General features: G+C 61.7%; 1 protein-coding gene across 10 annotated transcripts in view; it reads right to left on the bottom strand.

The window, feature by feature from the left end:
• TRPM2 (transient receptor potential cation channel subfamily M member 2) overlaps positions 1-11,013 on the bottom strand; it is a 54,768-nt gene that overhangs the window by 26,651 nt on the left and 17,104 nt on the right. For all 10 annotated transcript variants that reach the window (XM_049627731.1, XM_049627728.1, XM_049627730.1 and 7 more), the window contains exons 6-12: positions 10,179-10,345; positions 8,703-8,883; positions 7,713-7,774; positions 6,449-6,649; positions 4,492-4,594; positions 1,056-1,177; positions 523-876 (exon numbers count right to left, since the gene is read on the bottom strand). In XM_049627731.1, the coding sequence (XP_049483688.1) occupies positions 523-876; positions 1,056-1,177; positions 4,492-4,594; positions 6,449-6,649; positions 7,713-7,774; positions 8,703-8,883; positions 10,179-10,345 (1,190 nt within the window). The remainder of the gene's footprint in view (positions 1-522; positions 877-1,055; positions 1,178-4,491; positions 4,595-6,448; positions 6,650-7,712; positions 7,775-8,702; positions 8,884-10,178; positions 10,346-11,013) is intronic.

Below are 11,013 nucleotides of genomic sequence, written 5' to 3' on the forward strand. Positions count from 1 at the left end.
GTACTGTCTGAAATGTTTAGAAAGGGAGAATAATGGATGAAAACATGTCCCCAAAGTTCATACATTGAAGCCCCAGCTCCTAAAGTGACCGTATTTGGAGGTGATTAAGGTTGAATGAGGTCATAGGTTGTGGCCCTGATCTGATGGGACCTGTGTCCCTGTAAGAAGGGGAAGGGACACCGTTGCTCTCCGTATCTCTCTGCCTGCACGCCGAGCAAAGACCACGTGAGGACGTGGCAGGAAGGCGGCTGTCCTCAAGCCAGAAAAAGAGGCCCCCCTAGAAACCGGCCCCGCGATGCTTCGAGCCCAGACTTCAGCCTCCAGACCATGAGGGACTAAATATCTTGTTTAAGCTGCCCGGTCTGTGGTATTTTTTTATGGGGGCCCTGGCAGACTACAATGGAGCATATTTCTTTCCCAATAAAAATAAAGGACAATTTCTTTAAAAAAGAAGCCCTAAGGACATAGCAGTGGCCCAGCACACGGGCCAAGTGGGGCTGGGGCCACGTCACCAGCACGCACGTTTAGCTTGATGTTCGGCACGGGAAGCAGGAGCCGCGGCCGGTCGCCGGTCCGGGGCCGGGGGTACAGCGGCTGCGTGAAGTCCCCCAGCAGCTCCCGGAGCACCTGAGCCACGTGGTGCATCTGCACACGGGGGGCGGGGGGCGCGGAGACCGGCCGCTCCGGCTCCTCGGCCAGCACCTTCTGAAGCTTGCTGTGGAACAGGCAGGAGGGGTCCAGGTTCTGGTACAGGTAGAGCAGGGTGTCCCACGTGACGAACTCCTTCAGCCGCACCCCGTTCTCCAGGAAGAGCTTCACGAATTCGGGCTTGTTGGAGATGAGGGCGGCCGTCATCACGGGGTGCAGCTCTGAAGGCTGAGAGAGAGCACCGTGGGGGGCAGGCCTCGCACACCCTGATGGCCAGGCCGCTGGAGACGGGACTGCCGTTGTCTCCACCGGGGGAAGGGCTGGGGTCGGGCAGAGGCCCCCCTCCAGGGCCTGGCCTTGTTCCGGGGGCCAACAAGGCCCTCCACGGGGCAGCCCAGGAGCCCTACCTTCCACTGCCGCTCGTCGGTGAAGATCTCGCTCCGGGCGATGTCCACGCGGTTCCACGCCACCGCTAACTTCAGCTGGTGGTCCCAGTTCTCGTGGCCAAAGTGGTCATGGCTCCGAGAGGCTGCAGGCAAGAGCACTCGTGTCAGGAGGCTTCCGTCTGGGTCTCAGAGCCACTTCCCTGCCATCTGATAATGTCACACAGGGAGGGATTTGTCACCAACCGCGGTGTCTCCGTGTGCCCAGTGGCGGAATCCCCACCACGCACACACCTTTGTGAAAAGCACGTTTCCTTTCAGTGCTGGAATCGGAGAATCTCCGGGTTTCGGCCTCACTCTGGCTCGTCCCCGCCCCCACCTCCTGGTCAAGCCCCTTGGCCCCAGCGCTTACAGAAGACACGGGTGTCTGAAAGGCAGGCGTGTTTGCACGAACCCTCGGAAGTCACCACTGCATATGCCGTCAGTTTCCTTTCTCACCTTGACTGCAGAACCACCGCCCCACCCAGGCTCTACAGCGGCTTTCCCAACTGGTTCCTGCTCTCCCTGGCAGGTTTCACACCTTAAAGCATGGGCTGCTATTTGGGGAAGTGAAAAGGGAAGTTGGACCCTCGCCTGACACCACACACAAGACCCAAGCTGAGATGTGCCCCAGACACCTCCACATAAAGGCCCTGCCTGCAGACTTTCCACGGCGAAACACGAGACAAGATCTGCAGCCACAGAGCAGCTAAAGATTTCCTGGGGTGCGAAGGACACGGACCAGACAGGACAAAATGGACAGATGAAACTCCAGTAAAATGTAAGCCTTCTGCTCGTCAAAGACAACTTGAAGGAACTCGGAAGGCGAGCCAGGAACCAAGAGAAAATCTCCCCAGGGCATCTCTCTAACAAAGGATTCCTATCAGAGTATTTCAAGAGCTCCTGCAACTCGAAACTGAGAAGACAAACCACCAAACAAACACGGACAGACGATCCGAAAGGCACGTCCCCCGGATGCTAACTCGCGGCCAACAAGCCCAGGAAGAGACGCGCCGTGTCACGGGCCATCAGAGAGACGCAGATCCAAACCACCCCGAGCTGTCACTTCACACCCACTAGGACGGCTTCGGTTTAAAACGCTGACCCTGCCAAGCGCCGGTGAGGACGCAGAAAAGCTAGAGCCCACGTCCACGGCTGGCAACGAGGGAAGGCGGTGCCATCTTGTTGGAAAACAGTTGGGTGGTTTCTTATAAACGTGCCCGTGCCACAGAGAACCATAATTCCACTCCCGTAGATGTGGACCCGAGAGAAACGGGAACAAACTGCAGCTTTTATCGGAGCCCCACACCGGAGGCGGCCTTCGGGTTCAGAGACAGGCGGGTGGAGAAGCGAGCTAACCCTAACCTTCGCGCAGTGAAATAGCACTCAGCGGTAGAAAGGAACAGAGCTCTGACACACGCCCACGCGGAAGAATCTCAAACGTGCTGCTCTGAGCCGACGCGAGACACAAAAGAACACCGAGTGTATGATTCCATTTCTGTGAGTTTCTAGCACAGGCAAAACCGTCTCCAAGGACAGAAAGCAGACAGATGGTTACCCAAGGCACACAGAGGCACGAGGGAGCTCTTGGGGGTGGGGGGAGCTGTCCTGTATCTGGATTGTATCAGTCTGCAGGGTACGCACCCGCTCAAATGCATCCGGCAGTAAACCCAGGATGGGGGACGTCACCTTCTTTAAACCATAACCTCGATAAAGTTGATTTTTAAACGGGGTTGTCATTGGGGTGCCCGGGTGGCTCAGTCGGTTAAACATCCGACTCTTGGTTTTGGCTCAGGTCATGATCTCGCGGTTCACGAGTTGAAGCCCCATCAGGCTCTGAGCTGACAGCACAGAGCCTGCTTGGGATTCTCTCTCTCTCCTTTTCTCTCTGCCACTGCTGCTCACTCCCTCTCTCTCCCTCCCTCTCTGTCTCTCTCTCAAAATAAATAAATAAACCTTTAAAGGGGATTGTTACTCAAAAACCACATACGTATTTCTATTGTTTTCATATATTACACACATAATAAAGAGAGAGCCACTTTCTCCCAGAGGCCCACCGCCTCTCCCCTGAACAACCAATTACACTGTGTTGGCTTCCAGAAATAAAGATGCCCTCGTTCTCCCCCAGGACCTGCCCCGCCCCCGGCACACGTGGGAGGCACCGTGACTTTTGGCCGACGGCCACACCTGTGTAACCACCGCCACGAATGAGAAACGAAACATTCCCACAGCCCAGAGGCCCGCACGCCCTCCCCGCTCAGCTCCCCCCGCACCCAGGAGAAACCACGATTCACGGCATATCTTCACTTGCTCTTGAACTCAGAGAGCAGGCGCTGGGCTCCGTCCTGGCCGTGAGCAGGGGTCCTTCCCCCCACCCCTGGCGCTGTGCAGGGATGCCCCCGCTCAGGGCCCCAGGCCCCTCGTCACCACCTCCCAGACGTGGCAGCCTGGCGTCTCTCTTCCTGCTCCGTGGTCCCTTCACCGAAGAAGGCAAAGAGGGGACAGACGCTCTCACTGCCCCGTCTGTGAACAGGAGGGTCGAGTGCCACGAGCGGACACTGTCGAACCCCTGTGGTCACGGGGATCTTCACAGCGGCTTCCCGGCCTTCGGCGTCCTTGGTGGCGGGGGCCGCAGGGGCCACGGTGGCGTCCCGGCTCCTGCACAGTTGCTCTGAGTCTATTCAACCGGCTCTTCCCGGTTCTTGTGTCTCCCCGGACGGGGGTCTTCAAATGAGAGCCCCGGTCCTGGTTTTAACCGTCTCACTGGCTCCGTGAGGTTTTACGTGCCATCCCGAGTCCTTCTGTCAGGAGGAGGCCACGGAACAAGCCCAGGTTTGCCCCCCTCTCCCGGCAAAGCTTCCTGCCGCCCTGCTCCGCCCGGGCCGCGTCCCTCGGGGGTGAAGAGCCAGCATGACGGCTTCCTGGCGTGGGGACGTCGTCCACAGCGGGAGGGGCAGGGGCACCCGCCGTCCCCCAGAACCGGAGGGAGAGGGGAGCGTGGGGCGGAGGGCAGGCCAGGGGCTGGCCCAGGGGCGGCCGCTGTGGGAGCTTCATCGCCCAGGAGGGGCCGTGGGAGCGCCGGCACACGAGCAAGCACGCAGGTCAACAGCAGGCCTCCCAAGGCCTTCTTCCCTCCCTGACACTGTATGGGCGGCTGCGATGCCCACGGAGGGACCATTCGGGCGGCTGCACCCGGCCTCCGCTGAGGAAGGCAGTCGGAGAAGGGAGCCCGAACCCCCAGCCCCGGCGCAGGCCCCCACCTGCCTGGCGGGGCCGTGAGCTGGGCCCGGCGTGGCCCACCCCCGGCTGCCCTCTGACCGGTGCCTCTGACTCAGGGGTGGGCCTCTTGGTGCCTCCAAGCGCGGGGCCCCGGGCACCTCCCCTCCACTTCTCCCTCCGCCCCACCTTGCCCGACCCTCACCTTTCAGCAAGGCCTGCAGGATGGCCACGTCCACGTCCTGCTGGCCATCCTTGCCTTCCCGGAAGATGGTCAGCAGCTGCCGCCTCCGCACAATGTCTTGGATCTGCAACCGACACGACCCAGGTGAGGTTTGGGGTGACGAGCGGCCCCCCGCCTCCTCGAGGGGAGCCGCAGAACCGAGGCCCCGGACACACAGCCGGCGCCCCGGCACGAGGCCACCACCTCGCCTCCCCACAGTGAAGACGAAGACGTGTAAGGACCAAATACACCACGTGTGCGAGAGGTCTGCCGGGAGGAAACACACCCAAGTGTAAGGGCTTCCGCCCACCACGAGACTGTCTGCAGAACGCCCGACACTGCTGAACTTGAGACTCCTCCCCCGCTTCCTCACCTTGCCTGCCCGCCCACCCCCAGAGCCCCCAGTCTCTCTTCCAATGTTTGTGGTGACGTTCTAGAAAATCCTTGCAATCTGGTGGCTGGCTAAATAGCGTCAGGCTTAGGAAGGAAGGAGGAAGGAAGGAAGGAAGGAAGGAAGGAAGGAAGGAAGGAAGAGAGGGAGGGAGGGGGAAGGGAAGGAAGAAAGAAGGAAGGAAGGGAGGGAGGGAGGAAGGAGGAAGGAAGGAAGGAGGAAGAAAGGGAGGAGGGAGGGAGAGAGAGAAGAGGGAGGGAGGGAGGAAGGAAGGAGGGGGAGGGGAGGGAGGGAAGGAAGGAAGGAAGGAAGGAAGGAAGGAAGGAGGGAGGGAGGAAGGAAGGAGGGAGAGGGGAAGGAAGGAGGAAGGACGGAGGGAGGAAGGAGGGAGGGAGGAAGAAAGGAAGGAAGGAAGGAAGGAAGGAAGGAAGGAAGGAAGGAAGGAAAGAGGGAAAGAAGGAAGGAGGGAGGAAGGAAGGAGGGGGAGGAGGAGGAAGGAGGACGGAGGAAGGAGGGGGGCGCATAATGAAAGGGAAAGGCTAAACGCAATGTGGTAGAGTCTGATTTGGATCCCGGGACGGAGATAGGACATTAGCAGACCAACGTCAAAAGCAACAGTGCGGAGCTTTGGCTCGTCTCTCAGTTCTGACCGCAGCTCTGCAGGATGTGACCCTCGGGACAGGCTGGGTAACGGTTGGCCAGAAGGGCTCTACTACCTTTGCAACTATTCTACGGACCTAAAATTACCCCAGAACCAAAGGGCGAGAGAGAACCAGCAGGACACCTGAAATGAGGGCCACGCCCGGTCCTCAGGAGGATGTCCTGATGTCCTGAGGCTCCCTGTTTCCAGGCAGTATAACCAGCCTGCCCCCGGGGACTGGGTCTCCCAAACACCCCGGAGACCGGGGCTGGGGTCCCCTGGAACGCTCACCGGACCTGCGAATCCTCAGGATGGGCTCACGCCTGCCGACGCCTCCAGCTCGGCAGACACCCTGAGACACCCTGAGGGGCGCGCAGACACCCCACGGCCCCCAGGAGCCACGCTCAGGCCCCTACCGCCTCACGGTCCCCCTGCCCCCCTGCCTTGCCAGGGCTCAAACGCCCCCATTAATCTGCCCGGGCGGCCTGGGGCTCACCAGGCTTGGAGGCTGTGCCCGATCCCATGGCCGTCACCCGGCAGCCCCCGCGCTGCCTGAAGCTCGCTCTCTACCCCTCTGCCCTGCGCTGGCCTCAACAGCCGCCTCCTGCCCCCCCGACCCAGGCAGTCCTCGCTCCCAAACGGCTGTGCTGTCAGCCCCGTCCGTTCCCCAGTCCAGCCTGCAGTTCTGGGGACAGAGGTTCAAGACATGCCCTCCCCCTGGGCGGGACAACGTGCTGCCTCAGTTGAGGGCTTTCCGTCCACCCTGGGCCCCCACCTGGCACAAAGCCCCCCACTCTTCCAAGATCACATCCATGTGTGCTCCAGGCCCGTGGGGTCTCTGTTTCTAGGCCCTGGTCCTGATTCCAGGCTAAGGGCGTCTGGGAGCCAGCAGGTGCCTGTCTGCCTACCTTCTTGGTCCACTCCGCAATCCTGCTCTCAGTGAGGGTGTCAAACACCTCCTGGAAGAACACACTCAGCTTCTGCTGGATCCGGGAGATGGTGATCTCAGATATGGGCAGGCCGGCCACCTGGGCAATGACGTCGGCCACGCGGCCCGAGCCCTCCACCACCACGCAGGGGGTGCCGTTGGTGATGGCGTTATAGATGGTCTGAAACGCAGGGGCCCACGGTGAGCCCCAGGGCCCGAGTGCCCGCCCCGCTCTGACCCCTGAACCACGGGCATCTCAGCGTCAAGGCTACGGGGCTACTGGGAAATGAAGCGAAAACACTGAGTCTGGCAGCCTCCGCTGCTGGGGGAGAAAGGCGCTAATCCTGACACAGGGGCATCCGCCTGACAGACCGGCTCCTTCAGGCCTACTGCTCAGGTGGACCGTGGCCACCGGAACGGGAGCCCTACAGCGTTTCGGCCCACGGGTGTGTGGTTGAGGGAGCCATCCCCGGGAGACCGTGCTGCAGGCTTGTGGTTTCGCTCCCTCGTTAAGGCCCAGGGTGAGACCAGGGCCACACGAGGAGACCCCTGGACACCCGGCACGAGGTCAACTTCAGGAAGGGACTCGGACCCCCGCGGGAAGGACACCCTCCACATGAGCAGGCACCGTGCTCTGGGCGTGAGGGAGCGGGGCCTCCATGCAGAGAACCCCGCATGGGGAGGGGACAGGGGACCAGATGCATTCCTGTCCCCCGGGGACTGGGTCTGAAACGGGGGAGCCCTCCTGCCATTCCTAAGCATGAACACACATCTCCTCCAGTCTCATAAATGCAATGTCCTTGCTCCTGCCCCAAACCTGCAGGCTATAATAGCATCACGTGTCCCTGCGGTCAGCCTTCCTCCATCAAGGAGAATGTGTTAAAACAAGCAAGGAACCTGCTTTATGTCCAGCTGCTAGTCCCATGGGGCTGGGGTGCCCGAGGGCCAGCACTTCGAGAACTGTGCAGAGTGGCCACCCTGGGGTCCTGCAAGAAGGTGCCGTGCGGGTCCCCCTGGGGCCCCTCCTACTGGTCAGCCACCCAGGCCCGGAGCCAGTGTCCCCCCACCCTGCAGCAGGGTACTTCCTCGAAGGCTGCCTTCCCACCCACAGTCACCACTCTTTCTCGTTGCCCCTCCCCCTTGCCAACGACCCCCGCTGGGGTGCCAGTCACGGGGCTCTGGGCCAGAGCGCCCCCTGCAGCAGGGTTGCACCTCAGATCCCCGCCCCACAGGCCAGTACTCACGTGCAGTGTGCCCGGTCCCCCCTCCAGCACCACACAGACTATGGGGATCTTGATGGCCACTCCTAGGACGAAGCATGAACCCCGAATTAGGGATGCGGGGGCCCAGACCTTCCCCCTGGGGCCCTCTTGCCCACCTCCCGCCAGCTCCAGAGGCATCGATGGAGACAGGCAGTTGGTACTGAGTGGTTTTCAAAAGCTGACGCTCGGCCGTCAGTGGACGATCTGCCTGTTCTACGTAATGAGAGCAAATTCGAGCCCTGAGATGGCTCGTCCACCTTCTACTTCTGTTCCCTTTCTGGGGGTGCAGGCGAAGGCAGGGCTGTCTGCCTCAGAGGCCACCCCGACCAGCCTGCTTTCCTCGGCTTGCCTTTCGTGGAGCCTCAAATCTGCGCACGCCAAGCAGGTGGGCTTTAGGCACCACATACATGGCAGGGGAGCATAGCATCGGGACCTCCCTCCTCTGTCCCGTCGCTCAGCCCTCGCCCTGAGCCCCCCATCCATCCGGCAGCCAGGGCACCTACAAAGACTTCAGAAATCTCCCCGGGGCAACAAACATCCCCCCACGTGCCGCCTTGGTGTCTCCGGCCCCGCACCCCCACCTAGGCTCTCTGGGACACAGCAGGGCTCTCACGTGGTCCCCGGGCCGGCAGCCTCAGCCTCACCTGAGCACGGAGAAGAGCAAGTTCTCCCCACACACCAGGGACTCTGACGTGCAGTGAAGCTTGAACACCGTGGCTCTGAAGGGGCCCGCCCAACCTGGCACAGAGCTAGGACCTGCTGCTATTCCGGTCCCTTCTCCGCCCCTCACATCCTGTGCATTTGCCCTTCCCGTGTCCTGGAACCTGGCCCATCTCACCCACGAGGGAAGACACGTCAGGGCCGAGTTATGCACGTTGCTATTTCCAGACTGAGCCGTGCTTGTGGTGTAGAGTGACTACCGGTGGTCTATATATGACCTGAGGGACAGCAGACACATGGGGGCTCCCTCACCTCCTCTTTCCTTTGTCTGCTCTGATATGAACTTCTCCAGCCTCGTCCTCAGGGGAATCTCGACCCCGTAGCGGCCGTGGGTCCCGTCGTCCACAAGGATGAAGTGGGAGTGGTTACTGTCCAGGCAGGTCAGGTGCCCTTGGCCTTCCTCGTCCATGACGTACTCGGCAGGAAAGCCGCCCTGGGGACGGCCAGAGAGAGTCAGACACAGACAGACAGAGAGTTCTGCATCTTGAGTGCCAGAAATGGGGGCCTAGTAGGCTGGAAAGTGACCCCCAATGTACGAAGTCCTCATTCCTGGAAGCTGTGAACGTTCCCTCATTTGGAAAAAGAGCCCCTATAGATTTAAGTTAAGGATCGTAACACGGGGAAGATTTATCCTGAAGTATCCGGGTGGGTCCTATATGTCTCCACAGCGACCTTCAGAGAGGGAGGCAGAGGGAGATTTGACCACAACAGGAGGAGAGCCCAGTGACCGTGAAGGCAGAGATCGGGGCAATGTGGCCACGGCCGGGGAAAGCCAGCGGCCACCGGAAGGCAAGGACCGGCTGCCCCCCCGCCGGCCTCCGGAGGAAGCAGGGCCCCGTCGCACCGGGATCCGGGCCAGGCGAGGCCGATCCGGAGCCCTGGCTCCGAAGGGGAGAGAACACATTTCTGCGGCTCTGAGCCACCAGGTGTGCGATCGTCTGTTACAGCGGCCGCGGGAAACCGGAACAGATCTGACAATCAGGAAGTGGAGCGTCACCGTAAGAAACTGGCACAAATGTGGAGATGGCCTTGGAACCGGGCAACGGGCGGAGACCGGAAGGACGCTGGGGACACGAGGGACAACGTCCGAGGGGCCTCGAACAGACTGCGGTAGGAGCACAGGTGCAAAGGCACGCCTGGTGACGCCAGACGGGAGTAGGGGGGTGCAGAGCGAGCTTCGACCGTCTTAGCCGTGCCGGCAGAGCATCCATAGCTCTGGACACTGAGGAGCTGCCAGCCAAGGCCCAGAAGGAAATGAGGACCGCGGATCAGAAACCGGAGGGAAGGGGGGCGCCTGGGTGGCTCGGTAATGACTACCAGAACCAGAGCACGGTGGCGCCTGGGCTCAGGGCTCCTGTGAAGGCCGGGTTCACAGGGTTCAGAGGTCAGGCTTTGGGATCGAACGCGACACTCTCTGGCCGCGCAGAGGCGGCCACGCCCCTGCTTTCTGCTAAGTCGTTTCTGTGTTTCTAAGACCCGTGGTGGCTCTTACGTGGACCCATCCTGTAATCGCAAGGGGGTCCAGCCACGTCAGCCGCTCGCCCTGGCCATCAGGGTCTGTGGTGCGGCTGGGCGTGAGCCCCGGTCTCCTGCACCCCTGTCCAGGGTCCTCCCCTCCGTGCTGCATTTACCCTGGTGTCCAGGCAGCGGCCCGTCCACTGCAGACCCAGGGGGCCCTACCCGTCACCCCCCCTGACGCCGCCCACCAGGAGAGGTCGCCGAGCTCACCGAGGGGTGGATCAGGTCTTCACGGTTGTGCACGGTGCCCCACGTGGCCACTCCGACGGTGACGACTTCTCCTTCGTTGTGGCTGCTGCTCAGCGTGAAGTCACGCACCGCCTCGCCCACCTGTTTCATCACACCCGTGTGGGAGCCGCCGGTGATGATCCAGGCCCCTGGGGACAGGACCGGAGCTGTGCACCCTCCACGACACACCTGATGCCCGCGGCCCTGTGTGCTTCTGACGCCCACTGTCCTTCTTCTGCGGGGCCCGGCTCAGGGGGCTTTCAAACTCGTCATCAGGTGTAAGTCTCGGGACCAGGACCACGGAGGAAGCGGCCACAGCGCGATTCTGCCTTCACGGAGCAGCTCTGGGGGCCGAGGGTTCCCGCCTTGCTCAGGGAGGTGGTGTGGCCGGGAGCGGGGACTGTGGGCCTCTCCCCCCACCCCACCCCCCACCCCCCGCCTGCTGCTGCTTCCCTGTCCTGCACTCGGGACGCACGTGTCTGAATTCTTCTACTCCAAGTCATAAACGTCCCTTCTTCTCCTCAGCTCTCGGGGCCTGAGTGTGGCAGACTGTACCCCTCTCCTGGCCACTTGCCCTGCCACACTGCCCAATGCCATGTGACCTGCAGGGGCCCTGACAGGGCACACACTTCCCAGCCCCGTGTGACCTGACCAGGGGATCTGCTCAGGGCATCGCACGTGGGAAGCACCGTGACCAGGGGACCCTCTTGGGGCATCGCATGGGGGGAGCATCGTGACCAGGGGACCCGCTCTGGGCATCACATGTGGGCAGCACCGTGACCGGGGGACCCGCTCGGGGCATCGCATGTGGGGAGCA

This window comes from Panthera uncia, chromosome C2, assembly GCF_023721935.1.
Source record: "Panthera uncia isolate 11264 chromosome C2, Puncia_PCG_1.0, whole genome shotgun sequence".
NCBI lineage: Eukaryota > Metazoa > Chordata > Mammalia > Carnivora > Felidae > Panthera > Panthera uncia.